The following is a 14967-nucleotide window of genomic DNA, read 5'->3' on the forward strand; positions in this document are numbered from 1 at the left end:
GAAAGCCTTCGACAATACATCCAGATAATATTTGCAGCTCCATCCTAAGCAGAGTTGGATCTTTCCAAGGTCAGGATTTAAGTCAGTTTAGGATGCAGTTTTGGGGAAATTATGGTCTGGGCAGCTCCTCACTTCTCCCACAAACTGAAAATTAGCAACAGGGCAATCATCCCTAGCGGGCAAACCCTCCCGGAGGAGTAATCCCAGCAAACTCAACCTCCCCCTCCCTTTCGTTCAGCCTCTCCGTAAAGTTGAAACAGGGCGTGGCCTGAGCCGCGTCGCGCTGCCGCAGGAGCCCCTGGGAGAAGCCGGCCTCTCCTCCAATCAGAGCGCGCGGCGGGATATCGGCGCGCCGTTGACGTCACCAAGCGGCAGGCGCGGAACGAGGCGGACGGAGAGGGTAAGAGGCGCGAGCTGTGACAGCGACGCATCGCTTTCCTTTTTGCTCCGTTCAGCGGCTTGCTTTCTGTTCGTGTGGCCATGAGGGGGAGAGGAGCAGCGGTTTTAGGCCGGTGTGCTCGCGTTGGGGTGGGTGGGGGATCTTGCCTGGGTTTTTTCCCCGCCAGGAATTAGCCCCAAGTCATGGTTTGGTACCACTTGGAAGCTTCTGATACCCTGTTTGTCCTAAAATAAGACATCCCCTGAGAATAAGACGTAGTACAGGTTTTGCTGAAGTGCTAAATATAAAACATCCCCCAAAAGTAAGACGTGGCAAAGTTTTTGTTTGGAAGCATGCCCTTCGAACAGAACACCAGAGCATGCAGCTGTGGATGTTCTAGGAATCTAAGGCAACATTTGAAAAGCTTGGGATGCTGGGTTGGTCACTTCCGTTTGGGGCCTGGAGCCCTTCCAAAGTTACGACTGATCTTCCAGACTATGGTGATTTGCTCCCCTGGCGGAAATGTCAGTTTGAGAGCATGGACCCTTTGGAGTTGCATCCTTACTGAGATGCATCTTCCTCCAAACTGCTCTCCCCAAGCACCACTTCCAAATTCCCAGGAATTTCCCAAGCCAGAGTTGGCCACCTGTAGTGTCACCCTAAAAACACTTTCTTGAGACAAAGAGTTCTGAGTATCCCTGTCTAGGACTGTTCTTCTGGCAATGAGGAGGGGGCCATTGCTGAGTTTCAGGCACTGTGGATGTGTGACAGGCAGTAATTTGAGAATGATGTACATTTTTATTTTGCCTTTTCTCCAAAGAACCCTAACCAGTATACATTGTTCTCTGGGTGACAGTTAAGCTGTTTTAGCTTTTCTAGGCCTCAAAAGATTTCTGGATGGCCTGCTGATACTCACTTCAGCTTGATTCAACCTGGTGAACTATGCCTGCATTTTTGAGGAACGTATATCTGTGTAATGTGTAGGATAAGGATGCTGTTGTGAGAACTGACTTGGTTGCTTGAAATTGTTTTGCCAGTTTGGAAGCCAAAACAATTAAAGGTACTGTTTTTTTCAAAGTAGGACAGAAAGCTTGAAGCGATCCTGAAGAGGCTTCTTTGACTTAACTGTGCTTGTTCGTGTTTTTACCTTATCTTGCCATTTTAAATGTGTTTAATTTTTAAAATTAAAATCTTTAAAAGGGTGCATTGTTCTCACCTCTTGTCTGTTGGGAGAATAGTCCAGTCAAATGATTCTCACTGCTTTGGGAAGGACAAAACACTGGCTAACTCTTGTAACTGGGCAGCTACCAATGTAAAGTTGCCCTAAGTCAAGAGTTGTCAAATTTCCTCAAAAGGGACAACTGTAACAGATGGTGGGAGAGAATGAGTAGCTCAAGGTCACACAGGGAATTTCAGGGTACAGTGGAATTTTTCCCTTTTCTATTCTTATAATGATTGTGTGTGGTTGGTTAGCCTGGGAAGGGGTGACAGGCCCAGGATCATCTAATGGTCTTCATGGTGATGGTGAGGTTGACTTTGAGGCAGATTATGCACAAGCTGTCTGCCTTGCAGCAAGAGTGAATGTCTTTCAGGGCAAGAATTCTTGTACAGATCTGTTTCCCCATTCTTCGCTTTCACATTCCAAATTTTTCTCTCTTTCACACAGGGGGCATACATTGAAAATGCTAGGGGGAAGAATTAGGACTAATAAAAGGAAACATTTCTTCATGCAATGCTTGATTGGTGTTTGGAATATGCTGCCACAGGAGGTGGTGATGGCCACTAACCTGGATAGCTTTAAAAGGGCCTTGGACAGATTTATGGAGGAGAAGTCGATCTATGGCTACCAATCTTGAACCTCCTTGATCTGAGATTGCAAATGCCTTAGCAGACCAGGTGCTCAGCAGCAGCAGAAGGCCATTGCTTTCACATTCTGCATGTGAGCTCCCAAAGGCATCTGGTGGGCCACTGCAAGTAGCAGAGTGCTGGACTAGATGGACTCTGGTCTGATCCAGCAGGCTTTTTCTTATGTTCTTAATTTCCCATGTCAAGCAACACCACTTTAAGTGCAAGTTTAATTTTCTACACCTCCAGGGTGATGATGGTTTACCTGTGAGCACAAGTGTGCCCCGGAAATCAGCCTACCTAGCTTTACTCTTCCCACTCCTGTGCATACATCTCCTCTTCCTCCTTCCCTGTGACTGCCTCCCTCCTCCACATTCTGCTTGATCACTTTCCTTCCTGCCAAATGTTCACTGTCCCAGACCCCCTCCCCTCCTCCTGCTTCTATGTGGTCGCCAGGTGGACAGCCATATCTTTTGCACACCTCCCCCTCCCCCCCTCACCAGGCATCTTTTGGCAGCCATCCTGTTCAACCACACAAGCTGAACGGCACTGCAACAATAATTGCTTCTCAATATGAATCAGTTGTAGTTGCAATATTAAATTAATATGCAGAAAAGACAATTGTTTATCGCTTTGGGTTCGCATTCATGCTTACTACCCTAGGCCTGTTCTTTCCACCATACATCTCCTGCATATAGACATGTCCTCAGTCCCTCTCTTGTCCAGGGGTAATGGGAATTGGCCCCTTCCCTGCAGCCTAGATTTTATCGGGGGGGGGGGGGTTCTGTAAAGAGGCCTTAAGCCTTCATAGTTTTACACATTGCTAATGTTAGCTAAGTGGTATTATACAAAATGGAGAACGAATTCGAGGCTACACCAGGATCTGCAAAAAATGGAGGCACCACTAGTGAACGCATTCTCAGATGGATTGCATTATCACCCAGAAGGATTACCAGTAGTGCTGTCTGCTGGGACAAAAAGGACACAAAGTAGTTTTGTGTTTAACAGAACACATAGCCAGCATTGCATCCTTTGCGGAAAGGGGAAGATTGGGGATCAGAGTGTGTGCCAGAAGATGGAACATGTTCACAGCTGTCTGTGCTCTGCCAGCTCTCCTTACCTCCTGCCAGACGATGAAAACAGTGGGCAAAGAATCTTTTCAGATTTGTTATTATTTCAATATTTGTTTATTATAGCACTATATCAATATAAAATGAGAAAGTGCAAAACTGGTATCTTCCATTGCATTTGAAAACAAGACGTTTGGCTCAAAATGGCATATTGGCCATTTTCCTCACCCTCTCACTTCCACCAGCCATTGCATTTATCAACAGGCTTGGGAGGGGATGTCTATGGGATCCAAAGGGAGGTGCAGAAGCATGGCTGTGCAGTTAAAGACCCGCAAAAATGAGAACAGATCTCCACCACCTGGGCAAATCTTCGGCACAAAAATGGGGAAAGGGATCCCCCCCTCTGTATGTCACTGGCAAGGGGAAAATCCTCAAAATGATTCACAAATGCCAGGTTACAGCAGGGACATTAGATTGTGACAGTGTATTCCCAGTGTAATGATGGGGGGCTTATCACTTCTACAGAAAAGTACCAACATCACAAGGGATTTCTGTGGCTGTAATCTGATAAGCACTTGCATTGGAGACCACCTCACACTGGTGAAAAGAACACTCCCCTTTGAAAAATTAATAGCCATGTTGGGATATATGTATCCTGGCAAAACATTTTTGGATTATTATAGTTATTGAACTATAAAGATTAGATGTTATATTTTTTGTAGAGGAGGGGATGTCTGATTACAATCAGTGAAAATGACCACCAAATCCAGCTGGATTGCAGGGCAGAGCTGTCAATCCAATGAACCTTATGCCTCAATCTTGCAACAAGAAACCCAGCCAAATCCCAGGGTAAAGGGTAATGCCTGCCCCACTGTCGACAGGGAGAGAAATGTGGGGGAACAGGGTAATGGGTAATAATAGCAAGCATGCCCCAAAGCAAAGACTACGCGATCCATCTTGGCTTTACAAAATGGCCTACTGATTACCCTGGAGGATCATTCAAACAGTCACAGGGCCTGCGGCCTTCCTCTTATGAAGCCTTCCAGGCTGATATTCAGACATTTGCTACTGCTAAGCATGTATGTTGTTCCTTTCAGCCATGACCGGTAGCAATCTTTGATGGGCCTGTTTTCCATGGGTTACCCTTTCGAAAGCCATCTTTCACAGCCATTTGGTGTGGCGATTGGACAGAAGGGACATTTCAGGATTTGGGTGTGAAGTTATTTGTCCGCAATCCTTGGGCCACCTTGTACACTAGCTTGGAGGGTTATATAATACGTTCCTGAGATATATTCTGTAGAATGTTTTTGTAAAATAGGAATTGTGGTTGGTATCTGATAGAAGTGGAGACTGGTTTGTTTTAGGAAGAGATGCATATATTACATCATGCCTTCTAGGACTGTCTGTTACTTTTATCAGGCACTATTCATTCTTCTAATATGGTGAAAGTTTGCACCATGTTCTTGTTTCCTTTCATGATGCCAGTCAGAATGGTCTGTATCTTAGGCTGTCCTTGCTGTGGCATTTTTCTTTACACCGGTAGCAGTTTGCTTGTTTGCTTGTACTATTAATTATTTTTCTGAGAATGGTTCAGTGCCTGATTATAAATGGTACCCAATTCTTGGTTAATTTTTAGAAAGCCTAGCATTACCATTCAGATTTGTATAGTGTTACAAGCTTTTTCTAGCTGAGCAAAATGGCAGCGTATCCATTTCCTGACATAATCCTGCTGCAGTCATTTTTCAAGAACCAATTAGAGGCAGACTCCCTCACACACTCCAATAGAATGACCAAGGGTGAAAAACCCATGTTTTGTTCTGAGCTTAAGTATCAGATTTTGACTTTTGTTCTTGAAATCTCTCTATCTTCACCATGCTCTATTTCCGTACTGCAACCTGGTTTTGTGTTTTAGTAAATAAATAAAAAGAGAGCAGGTGGACAGGAGGCAATCAGTTCTTTTAGAGGAATGTTAAAATAAGTTCTATTTTATATTTTAACTTTCTTACCTCCCTGTTTGTAAATAATCTGGGATTTGGCCTTTTGTGAATCATTTTATTTCTGGTTGTTAACTGAAAAATAAAGATAAGACACCATGCTATATGAAACTGCATGTATTGCTTACATGTGGAATTATCTAAAGCTGTTTTAGCCCTTATAATTCGCTCATTCATGTCAGTGCTGCGGATGTGTTGAAGCAACCATTCTTTCTTTTCTCTCTTTCATTTCCTGTGTTCTGAATCTTGTAAAAGAATTTTGCACCAAAGAGATATTAGTGCCATGAATTTCTGCCCTGGTTGGTTGCAAGAAATTATTCCTTTTGCATGGCACTTCAGAACTCCAGGGATGTGTATGTGTAGGGTAGATACTGAGCACTGGATCTTGCACTAATAACTGGAATGCTTTTAGCACACTTTTTAGATTTTAGCATGCTTGGATTCTCTTAGTCTTTTAGTAATGTTGCTTCCAAATGTGGTCCTAAAAGACACTGTGGGTTGGTGTGAATGCAGCCATCATGGTATGTAAGAGTTTTGCACTGAGGAGCATTGCTTTAGAGTGCTAAGTAAGGCTCTAAGGAGCTATTCTCACAGTCGGAGGGGTGTGGGCTGTCTGTGCATAGGACTGCATTTAAAGGTCATTTTCTTTACTAATCACAATTGTTTGCATTGCAAATGGGCATTGACCACTGGCTGCGTAGTGTTTCCTCAGGTGGACCTGCATTGCAGGGCTCGAGCTATGATAGATGAATAAAGTCTGTCAGAATCCTAAACAGTCTGGGCATTGTATGCGAGTATTAGAATAACTCCTTAATTTTTCTTGCTGCAGCTTCCTATGACTGTCGGTCATTTTGCATTGGCTGCTGTTAGAGAGTTGATGCTGGGTTTAAATGGCATACATCTCAATTGTTTTAATGTAGAAACTTATTTAATTGAGTATGTGTTCGTTATGTAACCCACCAGGATTAACTACAGCTCCTCCTTGTTTAAATAAATAGGCGTCCAGCAAGATACATTTGTCTCCTGTTTGCTCCTGCAACATTTTGTGGTGCCATGATTTCTCACCTCCCATTTTAAATCTCTGCTTGTAGGGTTGGAATACTAGGAGATTCGCTGGCATGCATCTGCAGATTTAAGTTTTGAAGAGACAAATAAGAGATTTTAAAAAAATATTCAATGTGTTTGTGCATTTTGTTGCTGAGTAGGACCTGCCAGTCTGTGTGCTATATTTGCTCTAATTCAAAACTAGAGTGTGCTTTTTCAGGCGTGCCATCAAAAAAGCAAGGGAGTTACATACATGTTATGGTTATGTCCAGTATTATTGTAGGGCTAGAGGAACTCTCTGCCACTGTGTGGAGTCTGATTTGGTTGACACAAAGCACTCAGAGTTTTTTTATTATTTTTGAAAATGTTTTTGAAATTTTTGAATAATTTTTGAAAAAAACTACAAAAACCCAACATAATTTCCCCAAGTGTACGCTTTTGTGGGTCACAGCACACTTCGTCAGATATTTGTATGAGTCACATCTTACTTTATCAGAGACGTCCATTTAATGATGAAGTGAGTCTTGACTTATGAAAGGTGCTACTGGACTCGAATTTTGTTCTTCCATACAAAAAAGCTTAAATAGTTCTGCTGTGTCTGATTTATTCATAGCACCTCTGTTGGCCTACTTTTTATTCCTGACATATCCAAAGTGGCTGGCAAATGCAAAATTGCACAAGTCAATTAAAATTAGGCGTAGTGAATCCTGTTTGAAAATGAGCACACTGTCACCGACGACAATAACTTCTATGTATTTTAAACATTTTTTAATTGGCATATTACTGCCCGCATTCTGGGCACTGCATAAGATTCGGAATTTGTAAATGAAAGGAGAGGATGCCTTCAGGAACTCGGAAAGAGGCTGTGTGTATGAATCCATAACAGGTTCTAGCATCATTTTGTAATATTGGTGTGCCTCCCCTCCCCCAGTGTTCACATTTTAAGAAAACTTTAATTGGTGGGCTGGAGGAAGTGCTTCCCAAAAATCTAAGGCTTTGGTTTAAAATAATTTTATTTAAAGATTGGGGGTGGGGGTGGGGTGAGCCTATCATCTTTTCAGCATCAAATGTTCTGCTAAAACAGCAGATGCATGAGATACTCAAAGATCACTGGGGTGTTAAATGTTACTGTCCGTATTTTTTTTGTCAGTAGTGAGCAAGTGGCCCTGCTGGCAGGACTTTCTCCAAAGTGTGCAGATCAGATCATTCAGTCAGGGACAGTAGGTAAATGGGGGGCGGGGGGTGTTCTCGGGTTCAAGCCCCTCCCATTACATGTCTGGCTTGCTTGAAACAATGCATGGAATGGAACAGTCGCAGGGGTAGGGAACCTGCGGCTCTCCAGATGTTCAGGAACTACAATTCCCATCAGCCCCTACCAGCATGGCCAATTGGCCATGCTGACAGAGGCTGATGGGAATTGTAGTTCCTGAACATCTGGAGAGCCGCAGGTTCCCTACCCCTGAGTCAGAAAGCCCTCAGTCACGGAACCCACCCCATAAAAAATCTATACCTAAGTCACTGCCAGCCTTAGCAAAGATTTGTGTTTTGGCATATTTACTGCCACTTCCTTACAGTGTGTTAAAAAACAAATGCACAAACTCCAAGCTGGGGCATGCATTTGCTGGGAGTGTGCCTTTCCTTTAGACACGCTTATCGGCTTCATTGCCTTCTGAGAACTTTTCCGGTGCTTACGCTGCTCTCTTTCCTACGAGGCAGTTAATGAAGAAGAGAAGTGAACCGGATCAAAGCAGAGCCTGTGCTGTTCTGGCAGCCGGCACCAGACGCACTGCTGTTCCTTCTGGGAACTGACAGTAGCAGCTTCAACTGGGTGGGAGGACACTGCTCCGGTCACTGTCTGCCAGCAGAGGCTGTTCTGGCAAGCAGTGCGCAGTCATTCTCTGCCAAGGGGGGGAAGCAGCTTGCAAGTAAATGTCGAGGCGGCATCCTGTACTGCATTGCAGGGCATGAAATTATCTTTTCTTCATGCTCCCTGCTCTTCCCATGGCGACTGCGTTCCACTCCCTGCCCTGTTTATTGGCTTATTGAAATCAGATTGCCATTTAAGCTAACGGAGCATGCTTGCTTGCAATGGTCGTGCATTTGGAGGCAGGATCTTCATGTGAGGTTCATTGTCTGGAGCCGGTCTGCTGACTGGGGCTTGGTGTCTGGATGAATTCAAGCTTAGGTATCAGGCTGTGTTTTTACCTAGCAAGATTCCTGCCTTCCTGATGGGTGGGATGAGCCCTGCGAGGCAGCATGTATGATCAAAGGATCCCCATGGTGTGTGTGTGTGTGTGTGTGGGGGGGGGGGGCTTTGACATGCACACTTCAACAACCGCCCTTCCCCCAGTCATCCAGAGGATCCTTTTCCCTGAGGGCATGGCTGCTAGTTCTCAGGATTGTAAGGAGTGGGCTAGATCCAGATGAAATTTCCTGCTCATGGAAAAGGGGAAGTAATTTCTGCTAGTTCCACTTTCCCCAGTTTGCCCCTCTTGAGAGTCCCTTGTCCTCTGGGAGCTGAATTTTGCAGGGCGTTCATTGGGCTACAGCAGGGCGGAGAAAGTTAGCTTCTGCTGATGGAAGGCACTGCTGTCAGTGGAAAACTTAGTCCCCAAGTGTAGTGTTTTACTTTTTTCATATAAATTCCCAGGCAGTCAGTTGCTTCAATGGGAGAGTATAAAGAGAACATTGCTGAGGTGGAGGATTACGCTTCTTGGTGACCTGGGTCATTTGAAGCTTTCTTGTATGTCTTGTGGGTTCTGTTTCTTGGTCATGTTAGTGTGGCAAACCACTGAAAGCAGGCTGTATGTATGTATATCCATCTCTACCCTCCTGTTCTGTGCTGGCCATGGCTGAGAACTCCCCCCCTCCCCCCCCACCCACCAGCAACCTGCTCGAGGCTCTGACGGCAGGACTTACCTGGGCCAGCTGGGGAGCAACGGCGGGAGCTGCCTTGCCAGGAACTGAGAGTCAGGGGCAGAACCCACTTGGACGGGCAGCCACAAGACACCAGGAGGGAGCAGTGGCCAGGGGAGGATTTGGGTAGAGGAGAAACTCATGCACCCTGGGGAAGCAACAGCTGGGCCATTGCCTCCCCACCTACCCATTCTCAGGCCAGCCCCTCCCCTTCCCACCTGACCTGGAACTCCAGGAGACCCAAGCAGACAGGGAGGGAAAGGTCTCCACCAGTGGGGAGCATCTCACAGCTCCCTTAGTTTAAATTAACCAAGTATTGCTTCTTTGTAGTTGTGACAGTGGTGTAGTGGGTTGGGCTCTTGGGCTTTCGGAATCCCTCAGTGGCAATCCCTCAGTGGCACAAGTAGTCACACATTAACAGGAGAAATAAATTGCCACAGACCAGTTCCATGGCGAGAATTAAGCAAGATGGTGAAGCAAGGCTGGGGGACTGTGAAAATTAAGGCTTCTTTGGTCCTGCTTTTAAAGATATTGATTGCCACCAGTATTGGCATTCTTAGGAGGAACTTCAGTGTGGCAACATAGTTCCAAGTGGCTAGCCATGTTGGTCTTACACCTTAGAGACCAACAAGATTTCCAGTGTATAAGCTTTTGATTTTCAGGGTATAAGCTTTCAAGAATCAAAGCTCCTTTTGTCGTTTGCTGTATCTGACAAAGAGAGCTGTGACCCTTGAAAGCTTATACCCTGGATACCTGGTGGTTGTTGAAGTGCTACTGGACTCGAATCTTGCTCTTCCATTGCAGACTCTCATGGTTATCCCCCTGAAACTATGAATGAACCACAGATGCTGTGGTACCCACGGGGATATAAAACCAAATATTTGTCAGCCCACAAACCCACTCTATTTCCTGTCCTCGTGGGGTCTGATGAAGGAAACTTTGCTTTTTGAAAGCTTATACCTTGGAAAATCTGTTTTGGTCTATAAGGTGCTACTGGACTCGAATCTGGATTTGCTTATAAGTGTTAAGCAAATGCTTAGGATGCAGACAACCTGTTTTTGCTGTTGATGACTTTTATTACAATTTGTATCTTCATGTCCTTTCTGCTTGCTTTGTCTCAGCCTTTGCCGTCCTGTGACCTCCCCTTCAAATGGATGCTGAAGGCTTCGGCGAGCTTCTGCAGCAAGCAGAACAACTTGCAGCAGAGACAGAGGGCATCGCTGAGCTCCCACACGTTGAACGTAACCTCCAGGAAATCCAACAGGCAGGGGAGCGTCTGCGCTCCCGGACTCTCACCCGCACCTCGCAGGAGACGGCAGATGTCAAGGCGTAAGTGCTCAGGCTGCTTGAAGTTTTCTGTCCCGTTGTGATAGATACCAGATCAGTGTAAAAGTTTGATCGTCTTTAGGCAAGACAAAGTAGCTAATTAAAAAATCAGTCAGCTCATCTCTCCGTAGCTAGCCGTCTGGACGCTTGGTAGACCACTTAGGTTTTCCATGCTTAAAAGAGAAACCAGATTAATTTTAATACCTGTAGATTCAAAGGCTCGTGATGTGTAATTTTAGGATGTGTAAATGGGGAGGTGCTATGTGCAATAATCATCACAGGTCCAAAATTGGACCTTTCTGCATCTCATGCAGAAGCACCTGTAACCGTCTCCCTTCTCATTACCCTCAAAGGTCAGTTCTTCTTGGGTCCAGAGGACTTGACATATCTCACATCTCTCAGCGGTTAGAGAGTCTCAGTGCTGTCACAACCTTTGAGCCTTTGGAGCCTGTGAAAGACACAGATATACAGGTAAGAGGCTATAGGTGATCCAGGCTCTGTTCATACAGTCAAGAGATGAACAGCAATCGTTTCTGTACCTCACACAACTCTTTGTGCGCAGAGATATATTTCTTGCAGTTTTTCCACCGGGAGATTTCCATTCACTGAACTCTTGTGAGGATGGTCCAGATTTCTTCCTAGCGGTTTTAATGTGTTTTCAGTTTGTAACGGGTGGTGACAAAATGCACCTTAACCAAGGACTGTGGAGATTAGGGGCTCAGATTCCCTTAGGAACCTCACTAAGTGGTCTTGGATTGCTATTTTTTAAACTTAGCATACCTCAACGCAACATGACATGTGGTGAGAGATAAAATGTGGGGAGGGAAAACGTGCATTGTCCTGGTTTAATAAAATCTGGTAACGGAGATGACACTTGTAACACATTCTAGTGTAGACTATTAGGCTACACTAATAATATTAATTATGTGATACGTCACATTCTGGGTTCAAAAGGGGTTTATGCGAGAGATAAAGAAACTGACCATCCTAGTCGTCAGGACCACAGACGGCTTCCAGAGTACTCTCAAAGGTTGCCCGACATAGAGTAAGTTACAGTAGTCTAGGTTGGAGATGGCATTGCATGGATCACTGTGGGTAGATTGGGATGGGACCGGTAGGGGACCAGCTGCTTAATTTGGCAAAGGTGAAAAAACGCCCTCTTGGCAGTATCCATGACCTGGGCCTTCATTGTAAGGGGAGGATGGCCCCCTCCAAACCCCAACGTCGTTTTGAGACCCTCTCCCCAAGTGTCACTCTCTGTCTCCAACTCTGAATAAATGAGATCAGTCACTGAAGGGCTCTCCTACCTATTCCAGCATCAGCAAGCCTGTGGGTCAGTAGGTTGCGGTCAGCCGTGTCAAACGGTTTAGCCACTGGTTCTCATCCCTCAGTACTTCTTTGGAAACCCCCAGTGCTATAAAATGATAGAAAATCAGCTTGAGAATAGGTTTGTGCAAATCTGCTTCTTGGGAGGGTGGGGTGGGGGTTTCCTTTGAGCTGGCGAGCATAACTTGTTTTCAGCCTAGACTTCCTCTGGAATTAATTTTGAGTGTAGTTGTGGTACGGAGTACAGTCTGTGCTATTCCATGACTGCATCTGCTGTGTCTCCTGTCTTCTCATGTGGCACTGTGGTGGGTGTTGCGGACAGATTTGCTGGAATTTCAGCCCTTCAGATGAGATGTGGCAGGTTTTGCATTCAGAGCATCCCTGAAAACTGCTTTTCTGTAGATCAAATGCAACAGTAAACACATTCAAACAAACGATGCTTTTGCAAGAAGGCAGGTCCATAAAAACCTGTGACTCAGTAACATTAGCGAGTGAGTCCAGAATTGTTGTGCCCTATTTTGTTAACCAGTAGTTTCTGACCTGGATCTTTTGTGTGTGTTTTTTTTAAATTCTTTAAACCATGCTTTTAGTGCTGACTAGAACAAGGCATGCCAAATTGCACCTCAGTTAATTATCTGAATTATTTAGTGGCAATAAAATTTAGATGACTGATATAAAAAGAGGGCCATTCCCGAAATGTCTCCCATTAGAGTAATTGGCCAGAAACCTTGTAGTAGATTCCTGTCACTTGAATGGGATGTGTTCATGTTCCTGTGTTGTATGTCTTGGGACCACAGTTGCCTTTGCAAGGCAGTTTTGCGATTTGCCCATATAATATAGCTCTCTGTTTCCAGTATAGCCTGATGCTCGTGGTTTGCTCACAAGCATGGCATGAAGTCATGGACCTTTCCGTGTTTGTACTGGTCTTTGCTCATCAGAAGTGTACTGCCTTTAAACGTGGAAGTTCAGTTTAGGTGTAATGACTAATTTCTGTAAAGACATCCTACACAGGTTGAATTTGCTTAACCCTTTTAAAACTGGTTAGCTTGAAGCCAACACTACATGTAAACTTAATCAAAATAAGTTTCAGAGGGTGAAGAAGAAGAAGAAGAGGAGGAGGAGGAGGAGGAGGAGTAGTTTGAATTTATATCCCCCCTTTCTCTCCTGTAAGGAGATTCAAAGAGGCTTACAAACTCCTTTCCCTTCCCTTTCCCCCTTCACAACACTCTGTGAGATGGATGGGGCTGAGAGAGCTCTGAAGAGCTGTGACTAGCCCAAGGTCACCCAGCTGGCATGTGTTGGAGTGCACAAGCTAAATTGGTTCACCAGATAAGCCTCTACAGCTCAAGTGGCAGAGTGGGGAATCAAACCCTGTTCTCCAGTGCACCTGCTCTTAACCACTACACCACGCTGGCTCTTCCATGCTCAGTCATGAGCAGGCTGCCAGTCGTTCGTTGGATAACACCCCCCTCCCACACACACAATTCTAATATTAAGAGGGAGCTTGCTTTCTCAACAAAGCTCATGATTTTATAGCCTCTCACGTTATATGAAGTCAGGAGTCAGTGGAAAAGACAATAATGCTGACAAAAATTAAAGGCAGAATGGAAAAAAGAAGACCCAGCATGAGATGGAATGACTCAATAAAGAAAACTTCAGCCTTCTCTTTGCATGACCAGAGGGGAGCTGTTAATGATAGGGTATTTTGGAGGTCATCAATTCACTGGGTTGCCATAAGTCAGAAACAGCTCTTAACCTTGAATTTTGTCTGTCGCCTCTGTGCGATGAGTTGGCGTTTTCAATGTGGTGTGCTTCCCATTGAAATCCAAAGGTCTTTCATATGAAGCCAATGGGTTTTTTAACTTAGGATTTGGGAGTTTTTTGTTCCAAGTCTTTGCTTTGCATTGTTTAATGTGTGATGGTTATTGAGCGATCCATCAGATTTTCAGTCTGCTTGTGGATTATCTGCTGATCTGCAGATGAAGATTCCCCCCTCCCTTAAATCAAATGCAGTGCATGAATAATGCCTAGTGCAGGGGAAGGGAACCTGCGGCTCTCCAGATGTTCAGGAACTACAATTCCCATCAGCCCCTACCAGCATGGCCAATTGGCCATGCTGACAGAGGCTGATGGGAATTGTAGTTCCTGAACATCTGGAGAGCCACAGGTTCCCTATCCCTGGCCTAGTGGCTCTTGTAATGGAATCTCGCTGTTAAGAAACTGCAGTTCTCCGCTTCTCCAGTGGACAAGCAATTACTCGAAAGCTGCTTTTCAAATTGCGAAGCGAACCTGCCTGTAAAGGAACGGGTTGTTTCTGAAAGGGCCAAGTGCTGCACTCTGACCACTCCCACCTCAGTTGTTGTGCGGTTGTGTTTTAAGGGGGTGTTGGAGAGCGACTGACCCCACCCTTGTTCCCAGAATGGGGAGCAGAATTTGCCTGGTTTTGCTGATGCCGTTTTTGCTCTTGGTAGTGAAGGGAGCAAATAAAGCAGAGAACACGTGATTCTAAATTCAGCCCTCCTGTTTCTTGTAAGCGTATTTTCCTATCCATGTTGTCAGGTTTTCCTTGCATTCGGAATAATTCCCACTTGGATCAGCTAGGAGCTGAGGATGACATGTCTTGTGGGCACACGGTGCATTTTTAACAGTAAGGAACTAGACGTTTACTGAGGCTGCCTGCTTAGATGATATGACAAATCAACCCTCTCCTTTGCTTGGGGATCTTGGGTCCTCATCTTGAGGCCTGTCATTGTTTGTACTGGTGTCTGGGTTAGAAGGGTTTGACAGTCCCAGGGAGCTTGTGGGTAGATGTAGGAGGTGGAGAATTTGTCTTCCTACAAAACAAATCAATAAGGTTGAACCTCTAAGCAGAATGCTTATCACTAGGTAGGCAGGGCATTTCTGTGGTTCTTTCTTCCTGGTTCACTCCCCACATAATAAGAGGAAAGGGGGTGGGTACCACTTGGAAAGGGAAGAAGGGAGCAGAATCACCCTTGAAAGCAAACAGATGGCACAGACAACATATATTGGTTGAGCAGACAGTGGAGTGCCTTGCAGGGTTTGGGGT

The 14967-nt window shown here is 45.1% G+C and overlaps 1 protein-coding gene across 2 annotated transcripts in view; it reads left to right on the top strand.

The window, feature by feature from the left end:
- The first annotated feature begins 345 nt into the window (after positions 1–345).
- NUP93 (nucleoporin 93) overlaps positions 346–14967 on the top strand; it is a 94437-nt gene continuing 79815 nt past the window's right edge. For both annotated transcript variants that reach the window (XM_048515747.1, XM_048515748.1), the window contains exons 1-3: positions 346–400; positions 10370–10577; positions 10928–11045. In XM_048515747.1, coding sequence (XP_048371704.1) covers positions 10399–10577; positions 10928–11045 — 297 coding nt within the window. In that variant the 5' untranslated portion in view covers positions 346–400; positions 10370–10398. The remainder of the gene's footprint in view (positions 401–10369; positions 10578–10927; positions 11046–14967) is intronic.

This window comes from Sphaerodactylus townsendi, linkage group LG14, assembly GCF_021028975.2.
Source record: "Sphaerodactylus townsendi isolate TG3544 linkage group LG14, MPM_Stown_v2.3, whole genome shotgun sequence".
Lineage (NCBI taxonomy): Eukaryota > Metazoa > Chordata > Lepidosauria > Squamata > Sphaerodactylidae > Sphaerodactylus > Sphaerodactylus townsendi.